This window comes from Liolophura sinensis, chromosome 6, assembly GCF_032854445.1.
Source record: "Liolophura sinensis isolate JHLJ2023 chromosome 6, CUHK_Ljap_v2, whole genome shotgun sequence".
Classification (NCBI taxonomy): domain Eukaryota; kingdom Metazoa; phylum Mollusca; class Polyplacophora; order Chitonida; family Chitonidae; genus Liolophura; species Liolophura sinensis.
The window spans coordinates 67032350-67053663 of NC_088300.1; the positions used below are offsets into that span (position 1 = coordinate 67032350).

General features: G+C 36.4%; 1 protein-coding gene across 2 annotated transcripts; it reads left to right on the plus strand.

The window, feature by feature from the left end:
* Positions 1–55: 55 nt before the first annotated feature.
* LOC135466816 (zinc finger FYVE domain-containing protein 21-like) lies at positions 56–18456 on the plus strand. Of its 2 annotated transcripts, none has more exons than XM_064744519.1 (7): positions 56–182; positions 1296–1352; positions 2929–3097; positions 4991–5072; positions 5773–5870; positions 9995–10125; positions 11785–18456. In XM_064744519.1, the coding sequence occupies exons 1-7, from the start codon at positions 63–65 to the stop codon at positions 11815–11817; spliced, it is 690 nt and encodes a 229-aa protein (XP_064600589.1). In that variant the 5' UTR covers positions 56–62; the 3' UTR covers positions 11818–18456. The 2 variants fall into 2 exon arrangements, with proteins under 2 accessions (XP_064600589.1, XP_064600590.1); XM_064744520.1 differs by lacking the exon at positions 56–182 and adding an exon at positions 374–476 and having other exon boundaries at positions 11785–18455.
* The last annotated feature ends 2858 nt before the right edge of the window (positions 18457–21314 follow it).

Below are 21314 nucleotides of genomic sequence, written 5' to 3' on the forward strand. Positions count from 1 at the left end.
GCCTCGCTTTCGATCTACAATCTGCGCACAGTGGTTTTTCCTCTGAGTGGAGATTCCGCAAGATGGAGGCCACTGACAAAATGTTAGTTCGGTCCAAAAGTGGCTTGAGAATCATTGCTGCTAATGCCGACAACGCAAGCCCTTTTCTCCTTCAAGAGCCTGAGTGGGTCCCGGACAATACGGTGAGTGAAGTGATGCGATGACTTTAAGTACCATTTTCACGATCCAAAATAGTTACGTCAAGTTCAACATGTAAAGCCCAGTGAGGAAGGTTGACCACCCATTTACATTTACTAGTTCCAGTTGCATACCCTGTTTATCATACTTCTGTCCACCTAGAGGGATGCTGGTGACATTGGTTCTGGGAAGAAGATCTGCTTTTCTTGAACGTTCTCTAATGACGGCTTATAAGATAATGTCTGTTGTATTAGTCTCGTGTTTTTAGTCAGTGGTTCTGGTCCCGTGCACTGTTGTAGGTAGCTCTGGATATTTCCATCTTTGCTTACACTTCCGCGGAGCGATGAATCCTTATACTCCTTTTCTTGGAGTTGTGTTTGCTGTTTCGCACTTCAGGAATTTATTTTGTGTCTTAGAGATATTCAGAACTATGCTGTAGGCTGGTTTGTCTACAAGACATTGCATTTGATAATACTGACATTTTTCATAAGTGTCACAAAGGTGATGAATTCCAGAGTTCATAAGTAACACATAGTCAGTCTAGTTGGACTAGAGCTAGGTCTATGTTCTATGTACACATAAGTTGGCAGTCACATTGCAAAGGTTCTCTGTGTATCCATTCTTTCAAGTTCAGCTTCCTTCTGTCTGACTACAATGGGCCTGCTGAACGCTACTATACACATAGGAACATAGGAAACAAAGTTTTACTGATGTTAGAAATAAGGCATTTCTCTGTTAGTTTTTCATCTTTGCTTTGTCGTGTACCAGGGGGTCTCAAGACACCAATATTTTGTTAGAATTATCCACAATGTATTCATCAAACATCAGCACGTAGATTAGTAATTTATCTGGACATGGCGCCATTGTCTTCTGTCAGTTCTATCCCATAATATGATATATGATATGTAGAGAGTAAACACAAGATTGAAAGTATTGCTGTTCACCTTTCATGTCATGTATAATTGTTGAAGAATGCTGGTTTCTGACATTAATATGTATTAAAGTCAAAGATTTTGCTTTTCAGGTAATTTTACTTGCAATCCTGTATCCAGCTGTATATGCAAACCAGTTGCCTGCTTAAAAAAAAAAAATTAATGAATGACCTTTGTCTGTTTCAGTGTTCTCATTGCATGGCTCCAAACTGCAACACAAAATTTGACTTCATGAAGAGACGGGTAAGAGCATGCCGGTGAAATACATTAGTGTACTGGAAACAGGTTAAGAGTGTAGACAGGCTGTACACTTGCCTTTCCACTTGCGCCTGGTAAAAATATTGCTAAACGTGGATGTAAATACAAGACTCTGCTTAAGGTTTACATAATTCCAAAACAGTGCATGGCTTTTGTTCTCAATTTTCATATGCTGAGCCTGTGCAAAATATGCTTATGTTCAAGCCTAACATAGTTATCGAACAATCACCCATTGTCCAATTCCCTAAACATTAGCAGGTTATCTTTCACCTCGTTGACTGTTAGCAAACTGTGGCAGGGAATTGAACTGTCTGGATGCCTGTGGTCTCTTGTAGTGAAGTCAGCAACAGTTAATGATGGCTTAGGTGCCTTTGTTGTTTTATAGTTATTGAAATTTACACATTTTGTGAGAAAGCACCAGTTTCATATTTGAATGATGTCAGGTGTTAAGTGTTATATTTATGTTGAATTAACCCAGACTAAAGTCTTTCTTTACATTCTACTCCTACACATCATCCCTGGTTAGAGTTACATGCAAATTGTATGAATTACACTATGAGTTCTCACATTACACAGTGGTACAGTGTACTTCATGTCACAGTGACTTGATGGTTAGATAGATAATGAACTAACTTACATGCACATACTCCCGAGCACACAGTGCATAATCTATCTTTGCTCCAGGGGCCAATATTCCCAGTCCTGTTGGGCTATTTCCCAATTTTCAGCCAATGCCCTAATTGTGGACTGATTTCCTAGAAAAGTTTCAGATATGCAAACCCCTCTTTCACTGTATGAACAATGTGAGTAAGGTTTAATATGTTTGATTTTGGTTACTGTAATCCTTATACCTAATGCATGTTTGCAAGGTGTTTATTCAAGCATATTCTGAAGCCTCTGTTCTGTGTTGGCTGATAAAATTAGACTTTTTGTGAAGCCGTTACACTGGCCAATGCAACCAAAGCAAAATTTTGCATCCAAAATCAAACTGAAAATGTGCAAAATTAATTGCACAGAAAGTTGCTCTTTCATTTGCAAAAAGGTTGTTAAATTAGGGTAACATAATTATGCATTCCCAAGTGTTTGTTCAAGGTATGTCACTTAGGTTAAGCGTCAGTTAACTGTGAAACTACACATAAAAATCACAGCTCCTTGGTATACTTTTACCCAGATAATTGGGTTTTTCATTAAAATTTTCCCAATGTTTCAGTCTGTCACAAAACCATTTTCTGGTACTTTTTTCCACAATGATTCATCATTGCGTTGAAACTTGGTGTAGATCCAGTTCAAATTTTTGGACTATTTCATTTATTTGCAACACAATTAGAGCAAATTTAGCTGAAATCCAGATACAAGCTGAATTTTCATTCAAGCCATTTGTTTTATTGTATCTTGGGCTGAGCTTTGCTTCTGTCTTTTTTATTCTGTATATTATTTTTGGTTTGTAACTCAGTATATAGTAATGTATCCGGGGTTCAGTCTGATATCTGCCTAATTGATGATCATGTACATATTGTTTCTCTGTGTGAAGAATGATACTAAATCCAATCGTTTCTTACAGCATCATTGTCGACGATGTGGCCAGTGTTTCTGTAACAGTTGCTGTGAGACGAAAATGTCTTTGCCCCGCATGTGTTTTGTGGACCCAGTTAGGGTGTGTGGGAATTGTGCAGAGGTGACAAAACGGGAAAATGAGTTTTTTGATAAACATCTGAAAGTGCTAATTACAGGTGAGAAAACAGTTTGATACTTTCAAATTTGATATGGCTTGCTAGTTTGAATGTGGTTTTAGATAACCAGGTTTGTCAGGTATGTGCCATTGGGCAGCGGTTTTCACCGAGTACAGTAGTTTCCTCTCTCCATAAACCTGACCATTGTGTAAGGTAAAAAGTATGCCACTAAGCACCAATCAAAAACCAAAATTAAATAAATAGATAAATTAAAAAAAAAAGTCATTTTAAAGTGAAAAATTGTTCAAGTATCAAAATGCTCTTTGTTGATAATTCATTTATGAAAGTAAATTGGTGTCATGTTTTTTTTGAGATGAAATAATTAGGACATGTCCAGCTGTTATACTTTGAATTACTGTACCTACCTAAAATTTGCGTGTAAAAAGCATATAGAGACCTTAATGTTGTATTCTTGATGCCAGCCTAGAAGTTTTTCTAATAAGACGTTAAGCAAACTTCAGAAAAAAAAACAAAAAAAGAACAACAAAAAAAAGAACAACAAAAAAAAAAGCAAACAAACATACACTTAAGTGGCCCTATAAATTAGATGAAGCATTCAGAATCAAGCAAAATGTGTTACTTGAAAAAAGCTAAACTCTAGGTGAAATTCAGGGAAGTGAAATAGGTACATGTTTGGTAATGTTCTTGAGCCAAAGTGGGACCCTTTCTGGTTCAGGAGGTTAAAATGCTACAGTAGACCAGGTATCAGACCTGTCAGACCTGTCAAATTTAATAGTTTTAGCAATGCTTTTGCGATGATACTTTGGTTTATTGTTTTATTGGAAAATTATTCAGTGATAAAAGGTACAAACTATTGGTGAACGTTGACTTTCATGTTTAGATTTTGAGATTGGGTCAGATGTATTCAAAATTCTAAGGTGGGATTTTTGGACTATATTGCAACTGGTTGGGCACTTTGAAATGTACTCTACATGTATGTACACATGTATAGACTGGAGCCAAAAAAAAAAAAAAAACACATAGGTATACAGTCTAGCTCTATGAGCAGTATCAGATAATATGAGGTCAGCAAACTTCACCATGTGAAACCTTGTGCATGTAACTGTCTAGAGGGCAGTGTTAACTGTTATGAAGTAATCATACATGTACATATAGTATATGTATAAAATGAGGTCAGTGTGTAAAAGTGGAGCAAGCAAAGGGCATTTTGTATTATGGTTGTAAGTAGTGATTGGCTTCATATTAGAGTACCAGTTACTGTATTTCACCTATTAAAATGCGCAGTCAGAAGCATGTAAAGGCCTGAAGATGATAGTTTTGGTGCCAACACTTAAGCTTTTCTGATAAGAATAAATAAAACTTGAAAAAAACAACAACTCTTAAGTGACCCTAAATGGTTAAACCAATCAGAATCAAGCAACATTGTTCATGGGAAAAAATTCTAAACTTTAGATGAAATGTAGTATGTACTTGTGCAAGCTTAGGGCTTAACAACAAAGTTTATTTTGGAGTTTTGTTTTAACAGTAGGGGGTGGGGGATGGTAACAATATAATACAGCATGGTCCTTGAAACCCACCATGGAAAACAAATGCTAAGATACCCTATTCCTCAACCTTTTCAATCGCCTCTGCAACTAATATTTTGAAACATTCAGAGAGAACATTGGGGTGTAGAGAAGTAACTGACACAGTGTTGTCTTTAATAACACAAGCAAATCATTTTTAGCATCAATTTCATTTTCATAATAAATGTGTGCATAAATTCCACTAAAACAGTCTTAGTTTTAGTGGCTAAAAAGGTTGAAAATTTACAGTACTTTTGGTTCCATTCATGAAAGGTGTATAAAAGAATGATTCGGTGTATGTTTGTATAGGACTTTGTTTTTGTCTCTTCCCCTCTTAGGGTTGTCTTAAATGCTATTTGTTCTTCAGGAGGTCAGTTTGTGGTGGCTGACTCTGAACCTATAGATGACAATGGACCTTCCTTAGTCTGTAAGCTGTCTTCCAGCCACAGGTGAGGTGACACGTGGACTATCCAGGTGTTCTTACAATAACATGATGTTTGCTGAAAATCGCTAGCCTTATGTAATCTAGTACGGGTTCAGTCACTGCTTTGTAGAGGGATAGAATGTATTTTTTCATTCTCAATGTAACTTGACACAGGCTGGTGGGTTATCTGCTTGGGCACTCCAGTTTCGCCAACTCATAAAGCTGAAAACATGAAAAATTTTTGACTATGGTATTAAACAGAAAAAAAGTGCATGTATCAATGAATAAATTCAGCCAATATAGCATACCTGGATATTGTATAAGGCGTATATTAAGTTAAGTGTTCTCTGGTTTGACATTTAATAATATTCAAGTTAAGAAGTTTAATCACCAGTCATTTTTCACTGTAGTTTACTGTTTGCCTCTTTTCATTTTGAATCTCACAATGCATTGTGAATAAGGCAGTGATGCTCATTATGCTAAAGGGTTATTCAGGTGTCATTGTTCTTGTGCTGATGACACAATTTACATTTACAGCCATACAATTATAATATCCCATATTATTTATTCTGTGACAACTTCTCTGACAGTGTATTTGTGGAAAAATGGTATTGTGCGAAGGTCGTTGTGATGCTAACTACTAGGTCTCTTAAATAACCCTTGTGAAAAGGTGTCATCTACAAGATCTAGATTTCTCTGATACATTCTATTTCATTGACTTCTAGATATATATTCTTTGAAGAGGACATGTCTAAACGAGAAAACATTTACCTGGACAAAATTGAGTCGGTTCAAATCTTAACTTCTGGCACAGATCCCCAAGGTAAGTGTATGAACAAAGAATGGTCAGTGTTCAGTTTGTTCAGTGTGAATTTGATAACTACTGTACTCATATTGCAATTGTCAAACTTGCCAGCAGCTTATGAGAGCAACATAAGCAAAGTTCAGATTGTTGAGTGTGAGTTTGATAATAATGTGTGCTCTACTCACATTGCGATTGTCAAACTGGCCAGTAGCTCATGAGAGCAACGTAGAAAAAGCTCACATTGTTGAGTGTGAATTTGATAATAATGTGTGTTCTACTCACATTGCAATGGTCAAACTGGCCAGTAGCTCATAAGAGCAGCGTAAACAAAGCTAAGATTGTTGAGTGTGAATTTGATAATAATGTGTATTATACTCACATTGTAGTTGACAAACTGGCCAGTAGCTCATGAGAGCAACGTAAACAAAGTTCAGATTGTTGAGTATGAATTTGATAATAATGTGTCTTCTGCTCACATTGCTATTGTCAAACTTGCCAGAAGCTCATGAGAGCAACGTAAACATAGTTCAGATTGTTGAGTGTGAATTTGATAAAACTCCATGCTCTACTCACATTGCAATTGTCAGACGTGCCATAAGTTTATGAGTGCAAAGTTCAGATTGTTGAATGTGAAGTTGATGGTGATCTGTGCTCTGCTCACTTTGCAATTGATTTATTTATTTGATTGGTGTTTTATGCCATACTGAAGAAAATTTCACTAATACGACGTAGGCCAGCATTACAGTGGGTGGAAACCAGACAAAGCCCGGGGGAAACTCATGACCACCAACAGGTTTACTTTGCAATTGTTAAACCTTTATTGGTTTATGAGTGCAATGTAAAGTTCAGATTGTTGAGTGTGAAGTTGATAATAATGCAAGCTCACTCACACTGCAACTGTCAAATTTGCCAGTAGTTTATGAGTGCAGTGTAAAAGTCAGATTGTTGAGCGTAAATTTGATAGTAATGGTTTTTATAATTGAGTGCTTTACTCACATTTCTTTTGTCAAACAGAAAGGTGGACAGTGTACACAAGGTGATAATGGAGGGGGGGGGGGGGGGTCTTTGCTTTGATTAAAAGACCGTGTGTACATAATTATCATACTGACTGTTTGCTCTAACAGTTCAGCTGAATTACAATTTCGTAATTTTAGGTAGTACTTAGGATGCTGTGACTTTTTGTCAGTGGATATTATTATCCTACCTTCAACAAATGTATTACATTATTATCAACTTCACCCTCACCTGTATTAGATGAATAGATCAGTAGTGTTGTGAAAATGCCAGCTGGTTGACAGGATATGTGGTTAATTAAGACAAAGGGCCAGGTGTGAGTAAATGTTGATGTAGTGTAATTAAAGTGGATAATAGTAGATATGATAGCTTAAAGGATACATGAAACACTTTAGTCTTTTTCCTTCATGTGCTGTTTAGTATGGTACAAAAAAAAAATTTCACCGTTCTGGGGGGTAAAACTGGTTTTAAAGTTTAGTTTTCTTGAGGCCTCAGAGCGCTCAGTCTGGAAATTAAATTCCTTGCATTGGTGAGGTCAGCGTTGATCATTGTTAAAAAGAACTCTGAGGCAACAGATCGAATGGAGTGGTGGGTGGTGGTAGGCTGAAGCCATGTGCAGAGTGTGAGCACATTACCTTGTTTACACTGTATATACATGTATAGTGGGCTAGCAGCCAGCTGATAACAAATCATGTGCAGTGCAAGTGACCAGGGACCAATGTAAATTTATCAACCATGGAAGATGTGTCATTCAGCATACAACCCTAACAGTGTGAACCAAGAATCTGTGACTGTTTAATGGAGGAGTTTTACAGTGGCAGCGTAGAGCATTCCGATCCGCTCATTCGAGGAAGTAAATTAAGTTGAATCGTTTCATTTTCCTTGTCCATTCTTGTCCAAATATCACATCAGTTGGAAATTTGAAGACGCTGACACCTGAAACTATCCCATTATTTTGGAAAAACTAAAGCTGGAAACAAGAAACTATTTCTGAATGTATTTTTCTGGATATCTATGAATGAGTGTGTTGTTTGCTTAAACTCGGAAAACCTGAGTGAAAAACGCTTGGGTTCGTCATTTAGTGATCATGAATCACCAGACTCGGGGGCACTTCTGGGGGTGTTCGCTGCAATCCAAGCAAGATCAACACTGATGTAATTTAGGAACAAAAATCTGGTCATGGATGGAAAATATGCGAAAAATAGAGGAATAATTAACAAGTAAAAAAAATACTTCAAAAATGAAAATTGAAAAAAACTTCTGGCATAATTTCCTTCATGTAGCAAAGAAACATGATGTTTGTTTTAGACATCCTTTTCAGGTATCCTTTAGGTGATGTGACTTTCACCAGTTGTACCATAATGATTAATCCGTCATTAGCCCCTGGTACTGGTTTAATCCAGTATGAAAAAATGAATAAAGCAAGAGAAAAAAACAATTAGAAGCTTGTTAAGACGTCAGTTGTTAATATGTCAGTTTACAATCTGTTACAATGGTGAATCCTGTGCTATCTCTTACTCGCCACTGTAGTGGAGGAAGGTATGTTTTCTGTTATCTAGACTGTGTGTGTCACACTCATTTGTCTTAGTTCCACATGTAATTCTGTACTGTAGCAACTCCATGATTTATTCTCTGGTATATTCATGTGCATTGTGACATTTGTGTTGATTTGGTTATTGACCTAGAGATTGGCTGTTGTTTTAGTGCACTGCTTCGTATGATCATCTGTGGTTAAATGCATGAACTTACAAGAATTTTACTATAAAAGTGAAAATTACATGTAGCTATTGTGGCAGTCATTTTTGACTATGTTCGTTGGTAACTTTGGGCTGTGAAAATACCTATGTAAGTAAAAAGCTGCATTTCAAGGTGGTGGTGGATATAGTCTGAAATTCTGTAACGTGCATAGAGTTGGCGCACTAGCGCAGTGTAATGTCCCACGAGGCTCTCACCAATGTGGTCTCTGTGAGTTCAAGTCTTGCTCATCGTGGCTACGTGGGAAGGTCTATCAGCAACCTGTGGATGGTCGTGGGTTTCCCCCCGTGCTCTGCCCGGTTTCCACCTGCCATAATGCTGGCTGCCGTTGTATAAGTGAAATATACTTGAGTACGGGGTAAAACATCAATCAAAAAAATAAATAAATAAAGTAACATGCATAGAATAATGGTAATAATAGTAACACATGGGTCCATGTGTTACTACCAGTAGTAATGTTCCTTGTCAAAATATTTTATTTTGTGAATATCATTTTTCTTTCTGCACATGTATAATGTAATAATCTCTACCTTGTGAATGTGAATATAAGAATAAATTTATTTCTGATGTTGTTTTGCATTTAACTTAATCTGCTAAGGTCTCTCACCAGCTGAGTGATTTAGACTGCTTCATCTTAACCTATGAGATTGCTGGTTCGAATTCAGCTCTCTGATTGGCCTAGGCTTTTACATAAGGAGGTATGTCAGGTAGCTGCACAGGTATACCTTCTCCGAGCCCAGTCTTACATGACTGCCATCATATACTGGTCAGGGAAGCTTTCTTGAGTATGGCATGAAAAAGAAATCAAATCAACCTGTATGGCCTGTATTAATGTACTGTACCTAGATCTTCTGGTTGTAGTAGGCTATCATCATGATCATTAAAAGTATGTTCATTAAGCATAACCCGACTGATCCTCAAAAATACTCTCCTATTGTAAACTTTCTGGTAGAATTTTTGTTTTTATTTTCACACAATGTTAATTTCTATTAAATATTCCTGTTTTTTTTTTCAAATTAGCGAGAATAAAAAGAAAATAGAGAATTTGCCATTGACTGACAATATTTTTACTGATAGGTTAAGGTTATGTCCAACGAAAATTATTTTTAAGGAGGGCCTTATCTTTGTATAAAACGCTTGTGCGTATAAAATTTTTATAGATCTAAACGATTAACTGTTCCCTCAGTGAATTGTAAGAATATCATTGAAATAAAAAAATAGGGGCATCATGAAATGCACCCAAATTGCTTTGACTGAAAATTTGCCATTGGCTGCAAACATTATAGTTCAAACATTATAGTTAAAGTGTTAAAGTATGGCACTTATATGGCCTATCATGAAATGTACATGTTGCTGGTTATTACTACCCACAGGTAACATGATGGGGACAGGGATAGCGATCAAGTACAGACTGGACACTGGGGAGGAGGAGATGATCAAGTTACAGGTAGCCCAGGTGCCTAACAGGAAGCAGGCCATGCTCTGGGTGTCCGCCATGCAGAAGGTAATAGATGAGTCGCATGAAACACACTGGTCACAAGATGGTTTATCTCTGCAATAGTCCTGCTAGACTTACAATTCAAAGGAAGATATACTTACATTACAGTCCAACAGATATACCATTCACAAAATGGTATACATGTACTTACATTCCAGTACCACTGGACATACCATTCACATAATGGTATACTTACATTTCAGTACTAAGGCACGTACCATTTTCAAGATGGTGTGTTTATATTCCAGTCCAACTAGACATACGGTTCACAGGATGGTACACTTATGTTCCAGTTCTAGTAGACATACAGTTCACAGGATGGTACACTTATGTTCCAGTTCTAGTAGACATACAGTTCACAGGATGGTACACTTATGTTCCAGTTCTAGTAGACATACAGTTCACAGGATGGTACACTTATGTTCCAGTTCTAGTGGACCTACAGTTCACAGGATGGTACACTTATGTTCCAGTTCTAGTAGACATACAGTTCACAGGATGGTACACTTCTGTTCCAGTTCTAGTAGACATACAGTTCACAGGATGGTACACTTTATACCCTATTCACACGGCCAAAATTTAATCTGGATATATTCTGAACCGGTTTAAGTGGAAGCCAGTTATAAAAATATGTGTGTTCACACGACAACGAGGCCAAGCTGGTTTTAAGCCAGTTCGGGTATTTGTCCCTTCACATGGTCACATTTAAGCTGGTTTAGTACTTACAACATCATCCTGACCTCCACCTATCTGGGGCATTTAATCCAGTTACCGTTCACACAACACAGATATTGTGGTGGCTTCCTTTCCGGTCATATGTGGGAAGATCTACCAGCAACCTGTGAATGGTCTTGGGTTCCCCTGGGAGCTGGCTGGTTTCCTCCTACCATAATGCATACTGCCGTCGTATAAGTGAAATGTTCTTGAGTACAGTGTAAAACCAAAGCCACTTTCAGATGTAAACTTAATTTTGCCTGTGTGAACAAGGTATTACATACCAATTTTACTAGACATACAATTCAAAGGTTGGTGCACTTACATTCAAGTCCTACAAGAAAGGCAATTCATGAAATGGTATCTGCTATCCAATCTTATTAGGAATATTAGTGATGAGATGCTGTTCTAACTTTCCTGTCCTACTTTACTTCAAATCACGATGTGGTATATTTATATGCCAATCCAATCCTGCAAACTTTAATACGTTTCAATCTTCCTTGACATACAATTTACAGGTTGATCTACTGTAATTCTCCAACCTTCTCGCATGTTTGCAAGGTGTTTATTCAGGCATATTCTGAAGGCATTATTCTGTGTTGTCTTATAAAATTATACTTTTTGTGAAGCCCTAAAACAAGTTCTTCCCCTATAAAGATTTCAACAGTCACTGTCTCACAAGGTTGTTCCCGCTTTTAATAGACAAGATAATGTGAGGGCTACTTACAGACTAAAATATGTGCTAACGGTGCAGTTGAGCTAATAGATCCCCCTATGCAATATGCGTGTACAACCAAGCATTCACAGTAAACACTCATTTTTTTGCCATGTTTTTTATTGTTAGTTTGTTAAATACCTAAGCTACGCTCACCCAAAATCTGGATGAACTGACGAGACTCCTAAAGTGCTGATTCAGCATATTTGTGATTCTTTATATGTTTTGTGTTTCAGGCGACCAAACTGCTGTATGAGAAGCAGAACTGAGTCTGAATTTCGGCTCATGCTGTCGCCTTGATCTTCACCAAGGCGACAAGTCTGATATGACAGCTCAACTTAATATACTTACATTTCCACATGAAAGGAGATGTGTCAGTAATAATAACTGCTATGTTCCCTCCCTCATTTTAGTGCTCTCTATTTTTATGAGTGTCTGAAGCTTTTTCTGTCTTTCATTATAATTATATTTAAATGTTGTAGGGATTTCTGATATTCAAAATCCCCAAACTGCCTGATATGTACCTGCCCACAATTTCTGCTAGGATTGGAGATGCCGTGAGTTATCTCCCCTTACTCAGTTATACCGAAATACATTGGCTTCTAACTGCTTGAGAAATACATCATCAGGTGCATGGATGGATTCTCCTGTGGTTGTTTTCAGTAGAAAATTATGATACAAAATCTTCTGAAATCTCAAAAAGCAAAGATTCATTTCAGCTTAATATTTTGGCTTTTATTTTGCAAGATCAGTAGCAGTGTTTTTCTCTCTACACATATATTCTTGTTAGACCAACATATTTTTATTCTTTTAAGTAGTTAATTCCTGTTGTTTTATGTTTTGTTTTAAGGAATGGATTTCAAAAATGAAGTGTGCCAGCATAGGCAAGCTTTCGCAGGAAAGAATTTCTCTGAATTTCTGACATATATAGAAGTAAGGCTGTGTGGAAACAATGATATCTGGTTTATGTGTTGTGCACTCTTTTAAAATGGAATTCCAAAAGTTTATTTATCAGGATATTTCCCACATTGTGGATGATTAATGTGATCAATTGGCAATAATTAAAAGTTAAAAGTTAATAATACATGTACACAGACCATATTACAGCTTCAGGGTCTTTTGTTACTGTGGGTTCAGTTTAGATCCATGGTAGTAAATTGCCTATAAGGGAGTTTTAAGTTTAAACTCTTTTTATTGCTAATGGTAAAAAAAAAAATGTTCTATTGTACCATGTGACCTGTACGAAATGTTGGGCAACTATTTTTGGGTACATTTACTTCAACATTGTCATCTGAAAAAAAAGTTTCACAAAAAGTTATTTAGATTAAGCCAGCAATGGAGACAATTGAGGAACAGAACGTTTGTGAACGTGAGAAGTCCCTGAAAGAAAAAAGTCTCATTTGTGCTTCAAGGACATGGTGAGACAGGTCTTCAGTAAATTAATTTCAACAAAGTTTGCCTAATATTTTTGACAAGTCAGGTGAGAAGTGGGACTTTTTCACCTTTGGTGACAAAAGAGTTCATTCTCAGAACTTTCCCATTGCATTACAATCCTACAAGATGTCAATTGAATTTGCTTGTTTTTATTTAGTGTAACTGTGCATAGTGACGGTTTACTGTATATTGCATGTGCCTTATTGTGACCATTGGTTTGTGATGTTGTAATGTAACTATGGACTTTGTGTTACAGATCTTGCATTATTATGTGTATATATGTAATTCTAGATTCCCTTTTAAATTTTCCCCTTCTCAGAGTTTAATTGTTGTCATGTGTTTAGAGTACTTCAATATATGTATAAATATTTCAAATGTAATCATTTATTTTAACTTTAAATGTCAGCATTATCAAAAATGTTCATCGAGATGGAGGTGTCCATCAGTTATAACGTGTCTTATTGTATGTGCGTTACGTTGGGCATTGCATTAGCTTAGTGATAAAAAACACAGATTCTGGGATTTCTTTGAATTCTGTACAGATTTCAGTTCTTTTGTTTATAGCACAACGCAGAAGCGTTTTTGGTTCAAAAAGTAGGAATTCAGGTCGCGTGTATCTAGTTACATGTGCAGCTGATAATGGTCATGAGCTACTACTGCTGATATGAAAAAGTAGAGTGAGTGTAACAAATCTTACATGCTGAATTACCTGCAGACAGAAGTTGAAAAGATCCATTTTTTCCACTTGAGCAAGTGCTCCAGTTTGTCCACATAAATCAGTGCATCAGCTGGGAATATGAGTCATGTATGTTGAGGAAGACTAGTACAGTACATACATTAAAAAATGTTGCCTAATGACGTAATTTTATGCAGTATTTAGGAGTTAGAAAAAAGAAAGCTACAGTTTAGCACTTGTACCAGTAATCTTCCTGGTGGTGAGAATATATTTCAGAACATGTAGCAAGATTACTCTAGCTGAAAAACCATACTGTTATGTATGTCCTTTTTATATAATGCAGGTTTTAAATGGATGAAATTCTGGTCTCTTCAGGTTCATTTTGAGAGTTAATATGGTTATGTTTAAACCTTCCCACAGTTTGTTGAGTAACTGCATAAAGCTGAGTGAGTTCAAGGAGCTGCCAGATGTTTGATGGTACAACAGATTTTGACATTGGATATGGCAAAAACTGCTAGCTAATAGACAGAAATTACAGGAAAATAATTTCTTCCAATGGTCCACTTTTAATTTGCTCAAAACTAATGTAATTATGCTTCTGATAGTGTTTATCACTGGGAGCCGATTCAAAATCAGTTTGGACTGAAGGCTTTTCTTCAACAGATTTAAAGTGGACATTTTTATCCAAAGCATGTCACCTCTTTGAGGGAATCCCAGTCTAATACAGCAATGAAAACTGTAAAATTGTGCCTGAACTTTTTTTTTATAGATTTAAATAAAAGGGTTGTAAAATATCTACGAAAACATTCACATATGCTTCATTCTGTAGGGTAGAGCTCTTTATTCAGAAAAAAACATTTTTCAAAGGTTCCAAAGATGTACTGGAATCCTATAGCATAGGGGCTACTTTTTTATTTTTATTTCTTTTCTTTGTGATATCTAGGTTATATTGCGAAAAGGAATTTTAATATTCAATGGAAAACGAAGAAAGAAAATTAGTGTGATGGTAAGCCTGAAAATAAAATTGAGAAGTAAAATAATCGAAGGAATCTTAAAGACCTAATATTTTCATGCAACTGATTTTTATATATTTCTTTTATAAAGTGGCTTTTAGAATATCTGCATCTGGTGAGTAGACTTTGAGACAGCTGGTTTCACAATTGTTTTCATGATTAAAATAAATGTTACCTTTGTGTGAAGGTAATCTGTGACCCATAGAGACAGTCGGACAAAGGCAAGATGTTAGTGTATTTGTATATTTTGATACTTTGTATGTGTATGTTATTTGTAATAAGTGTATTTGTATTTGTCTCTGATTGTAATAAATGATGTGGTTTAGGGACCAACTGTGAAGTCTGTACGTAAATAAGTCATTAGTATTGTGGTGTTTTTTTTTTTTTTTTATTATGTATCATACTTCTCATTTAATCATTCATATACAGTTTGTGAAAAAAAATCATAGAGGTTAAGAGCATTTAAATATGGTGCATAAAATGATAACTGAAATGTTTTATGGCAAGCTAAAATAACCAGTGACTTCTGTACTTTTTTGTAGATTAACTTCAACTAACTGGTCCTCCCATATATAATCTGTATTCTGTTTGTGTACATGAGCACATTACCTTCAGCTTGTACCTATGAACTGGACTGCCACTATAGAAGAAAGTAACTACCAAATCTACACTCACTATGTGCTGTTATTGTTGACTAAAGTAAAAGAAAGCTAAAATATGAAGTAAGGTTCATCATACAGACAACTGAAAACTGTGGGTAAAATACTTTCATGACTTTTTTCAGATTTTGGAAGAGTGTTGAAAGGCATCCAAGTATTTGAATACTATGATGTGCTTTATGAGCCATACTGACAGTATCTAGGAACTCTGACGTCACATCACGTTTTTTTTTTGTTGTTGTTCAACAGAAGGAAGGAATTTTTTGGAACATTATTTCAGTAATCTTTTACTCATGGGTAAAAAGAGTTATTCCAACATACAGTGTTGTGATTAGAGTTGAAAAAACTTCCTGTGACATCAGAGTTCCTAAACTCGGATAGTATGGTCCATAAAACCTACCTTAAAATGTAAATGTTTCAACGCCTCTAACTCTTTTCACAAAGATCTAAAAAAATAAAAGAGATTATATTTATGCATAGTTTTAAGTGGTCTGTTTAGTGATGTCTACTTCGATTTTTAGAGATCTTTTCCTTTAAAGGATTGCAAAAAATCTCTCTGTGGAGATTTAATAGATTGCTGACGTGTCTGTGGGCTTTCCTGTTGTTGAAATAATACCTAGTGGAATTCTAGAATTTAAAGCTATTTTAATTGTTCTGTGAGATTAGGTCAAATACATTTATATACTTGTGTATTATTATTGGGAATGAAATATCAACCCCCATAGTGCGGCTGTTCACAATTCAGACTGTTCTGTTTTACAATATTGTGTGTAAGGTGTTTTTTTGGGGGTGGGTTTGTGGAACGGGGGATATAACTATTGATTTATGTGTTGTGCACTCCTGTAAAACTGTTTTCTATCAGTAGAATTCACACTGTTATTTTTCCAGGTTTACTTTATTTTTCTTCACTGAGGATGAGAAATAATTTGTGTAATGTCTGAGATGTATATTACATGGCCAGAATATGTAACAGCGTCAGAAATGTTGAACAAATGTCATCACGGCTTAAAGCCTGGTTGTTGCTGTGAACATGGAAGTGTATATGGCATATGTACACATGGAGGTACATGTGACATATATATACCTCCATGTTGTGAACAAGCTAACTTTCCTGTCTTTCGAGAATATCTGTTCAATTTTGATTTCACCTGTGTAAACTGTTTGAAAGGTTAAACTGAGTACTAAGGAATATGTGGATGCTTGCAGTTGTGGTAATGACCAGAAAATGTGGATTAAACTTATGTTAGCTGAATTCTTCCTGAAGCCCATTTTCATACCAAACATACACAAGTAATTTTATATCCCGAGGCCTAGCTTAAAAGTCTGTTTTGTAATGTGTAAACAGTTTTGAATAGAACAGTCTAATCAGTGTTTTACTGTGCTATATGCAGGGCTTAAAATTAAGAAGAATAAAGCTTTCATTGTTTTGTCGGGACTGTTAAATTGTTTACGTAAGGTACTCCAAGACTATTAATGTTTCCGAGAAGCTCACGCATGTATAGTGGAATTGTGGAATGTACAAATTGTTAATTGTGTATCTGAATTACCCAAGTATTTACTGTTAAATAGTGTTAAAAATCCAAGTCCAAGTGTTCTGTTGGGGCCAATGTTACTTACATAGAACCGCCCATAGAACCTGTCTATGCAAGCAGTCTCAATCTCTGGTTGGTATATTTCTGCTTTAGCAATCTCCTTTTGTCGTTTTCTGTATTTGTTTCATACACTGGCCGTTTTTGCTGTTAGAAATACGTTAAAATTTGATCGGAAATGAAAAGGAAAGTTAAATATCCAGAATGAGTTTAGGGTATATACCTGTGACCTGCTAAATATGAATTGTAGTTTAGACATTGTGTTTTGGTCAAGGTGCCAAGAAAGCTTTGGTGTGCCTTGCTTGCAGTGTGATGATGTGAAGCCAGTCAGCTGAATATAATTCTCTGTGCATTGAATATTTACTATGCGCATCCTTCAAGGTTTACTTGTTACTATATAGATGTATATATGTTTTATTCTCTTAACCAATTGAAAATCGTTGCCTTGCATTCTGCCTTCCTTGTTAAGCTTATCCTCTGGGAACTGTGCTATTTTCGGAGGACATTTTTCTGTTGCATATCTTGTAAAACACGAGATATCGCTTCTTGTTGACCAGTGTTATAATCATTTCAAGAAAGTGATTTTCTCCAAGAGCATGTATATAGGGATGTTTTCGCTATATGACTTTCACAGCAAACGTATTAGACACACATCCCATAACCTGGGATCTTCCATCGCTAGTGCGAACAGAGATTTTCGACTGTGACAAATTAAATTGAATTATTAACTCTTGCCAGACGTTTTATCTCCTCAAAGACGCACAAAATACCAAACGTGGAACAGGATCTGTTCCCTAATTTTCCTCGCAGATATTGTGTGCTTTAAATCAACAGTGCCGTGAAGTAATTTCATTTACTGAAAAAGAATTTGCGTACGAAGTTACGGGATAACCCCCATTGGCATTACCGGGATTATATAGAAAGCAAAGGGCTTAAAAATTACTGTCAGGACTGAATTGTAGTAGTACTTGTGATATTCCATCCAAAAGTTTTCTGTGTGTATTCATTTACTTGTTTGAGCGGTGTTTTACGCAGTACTTAAGACAATTTCACTTATAAAATGGCGGCCTTCTTTGTGTAAATTGTATAAGAATTTTTGTGCTGGCATTTACAAAAGTGCTACATGATTTTTTTGTAAAGTATAGCCCTCTAATGTTCCGAATAGAGCAAAGAGTGGAGTAGTCATCTGTCATGAGCTATTGGCATTGTTAGTGTTTCCAAGCATGTTTTGATATTTCGCAGAAGGCAAGTAAACGTGTACAACAGATGGAATATTTTAATGCTAGTCATTTAGCGTGAAAACAACCGGTTCCATCGCGAGTTCTTCCAATCTCTGTGTTTTTCTTATAGTATATTATTCATTCATAATCATCTGTATATACTTTGTCATGTATTACCCATACATACATACATATGTATATTATTATCGGCTTTCATATATCATGGTCTGCATATATTGATCATGTATATACACAAGCTATTCTCAATGTAATAAACCGAAAAGTTTTCGTAGAATGTTTGATTTTGTGTTAATTTTTTTTTTACCTAGCAATAAAACCTGAAAAAAAGTGAGCAAGTACGCTTTATTGTTTGAAGTTAGGCCACTTCTATAAAAGTGTGAACCTAATTTACATAATTAACTGAAGAAATCGATATGTTCCCGCGAGTTGAGTACCAAATGCTGGGTTTGCTTTTCTCGCGGAATTGCGACTCGGGTCCAAGCTGGATTTACCATAATTTTCTTGCTATACATAAGTAATACGTCATCAGTTTGCCCACAAAGCATCATTTTAAAGACAGGAATGAACTATTAACTGAATAGATTAGGTCGGAATTCCTCTTGGCGAGAAACGTTCGCTAATCGCAGAGACAGTTGGCTTGTGATAACACCTCTGTCTATGTCCTGTTTGATTGCATGGATCGGACATTGCCAATATGGCGTAGAGCCATAGCCATATATGCATTCGAGGTTGAATGCTTGAGCTACAGAGCGGTGTGTTGCCCCATCTCTTCCAAACATAAAAACCAATTCAACTCTTTCTTGTACTGTTAGTTTATTAGCCATAATTATCTCTGAAAGAGAGAAAAAAAATTTAAAATCAGTATTAAATCCGAAACACAGAAAAACAATGAAAATTAGGATGGTGCACGATTTCTGGGACACCCTGTATATATCAATCAAAATCTGGCAGGAGGGTAGATTCTCCCTCTGCCACAGCTCGTTGAAATGTGGTGACAAAATTAAAGCGGGTGACGGCTCTCTTGTTACTGTTTGCTCACTCGATCTATCTGCAATTGACGACTCTCTTGTCACCTTTTTGCGCACCCTATATATCTGCGATTGACGGTTCTCTTGTTACTGTTTGCGCACTCTGTCTGCAATTAACGACTCTCTTGTCACCTTTTTGTGCACTCTATATATCTGGGGTTGACGGCTCCCTTGTTACTGTTTGCGCACTTTATATATCTGCGGTTGACGACTCTCTTGTTACTGTTTGCGCACTCTGTATATCTGCGGTTGACGGATCTCTTGTTGCTGTTTGCGCACTCTATATCTGCGGTTGACGACTCTCTTGTTACTGTTTGCGCACTCTATATATCTGCGATTGACGACTCTCTTGTTACTGTTTGCACACTCTATATATCTGCGGTTGACTGCTCTCTTGTTACTGTTTGCGCACTCTTTATATCTGCGGTTGACGACTTTCTTGTTACTGTTTGCGCACTCTATATATCTGAGGTTTAAGACCACTTGTTTTTCACCAATATGTCGTTCAGATGTGTTCGTAGCACGGGGGAAAGTTCTGTTGTAACTTGCTAAAGGTCGATTTTCTCCACCATCATATAAGTCAAAAAGTTTTGAGAATGGTGTTAAACAAAAATCAAGCATAAATCCAGGTTTATACGGAACTTGCACCGCAAACATGGGGAAGAATTCTATTCATTTTCACTGCCCTTGGCGTTCAAGATCATTGGGTTTATTTACGTTACATTTTTTGACCGTTTGTAAACGTGATACCTCTTGAATCTTCAATTCTCTTCAAACTTGCATTCTTAGTCATGTGGAAGAACCTTATTTTGACCTTGACCTATTTTTTTAAGGTCGTTGGTCTTGAACCTTCACTGCCGCCCTTGTCACTCATCCTGTCCTACAGTCACAGTAAGTCAGGCCTCAGGATCACGAAGTTGTTTGAGACTAATTCAGACTTTGTCTTAAAATAAAAAGACTTCAGGTGAATTACGATTTCAGTGCAGTAAACACATTTGAAGTTACGACTAAGTCTAAGAGAGCTGCGTGATCGTGGGACAGTGTCCACAAAGTGCGACTATTGTGGCAAGAAATACCAGTAAGTAGTCATGGTGGTTAAAATCATCTTAGCCAACACGATCGCTGTGGGGAACAGGATCCAGGCTTTTGTATATATAGGTACATGTAATGTACATGTAGCCTAGCTGGAAGAGATCTCTCAGGTGATATGCCATTTTTTTCCTCCGGAATTCGGTAAGTGACAACAAATCGACGTGAGTTGGTTTGCTAATGACTTCCCCTTAAACGAATTCTAAAACAGACGTGGTCGAGATCTCTGAAAAAAAACCTGTGCCCGCTTGGGTATCATGTCTATACTGTACAAAAAGATAGAACCTAAACATGCACACCAAGTGTACATAAAGCAAAAAAATGTTGTGTGCTTCAAATGAAAGACAAATAGAGAGCTGTGTCCTGAAATAGTTTAAATTATTCGTTTACATTTTGCTTCTAAACCATGCTGAAATGGTTTTGAAATTATTTTCTATTCCATATTTTCGAAAGGATTTTCACTTTTTTGGGGCGCCTAACCCATTCAAACGTATTAATATAACCCTAAGGGAGTTTTCCAGAGGATTTCATCTAAAAGCTTCGAAATGTTACGTAGACAACTAAGGGAAATTGTTTATATGAAGAAAGTGATCTGACATAATATCAATTAGATGTGGTCCGAAAAGGTCCCCATATGCTGTTTTAAATATTTTTTTTTATAGTTCAAAAAAATTTTGAAAAATTAATTAAATAGCTTTGGAGATCATTTTGCCTGGCATCATAGACCTAGTCCCATCGTTTATGTTCACTTTAAATTGTGCACTGAAAAATGGCATAAATGATGTGTGAGATTACCGCCAAACTGATCTTGCAGAAGCGAATGTGATCCGCAAGGGCAACACACTAACCATACACCTTTACATCACTGGCACAGCTGGCAAATTTTGTACAAAAATTTGGACAACGCGAAAATCGTTGGGGTCAGAGATGAGACAGGAAGTGATGTCAGAAAATCCAAAAACCAACCTTTGTTTCTAATTATACTTTATAGCAAATTATATACACATGAAGATACAAAATGATTTTCGTAACCAAAA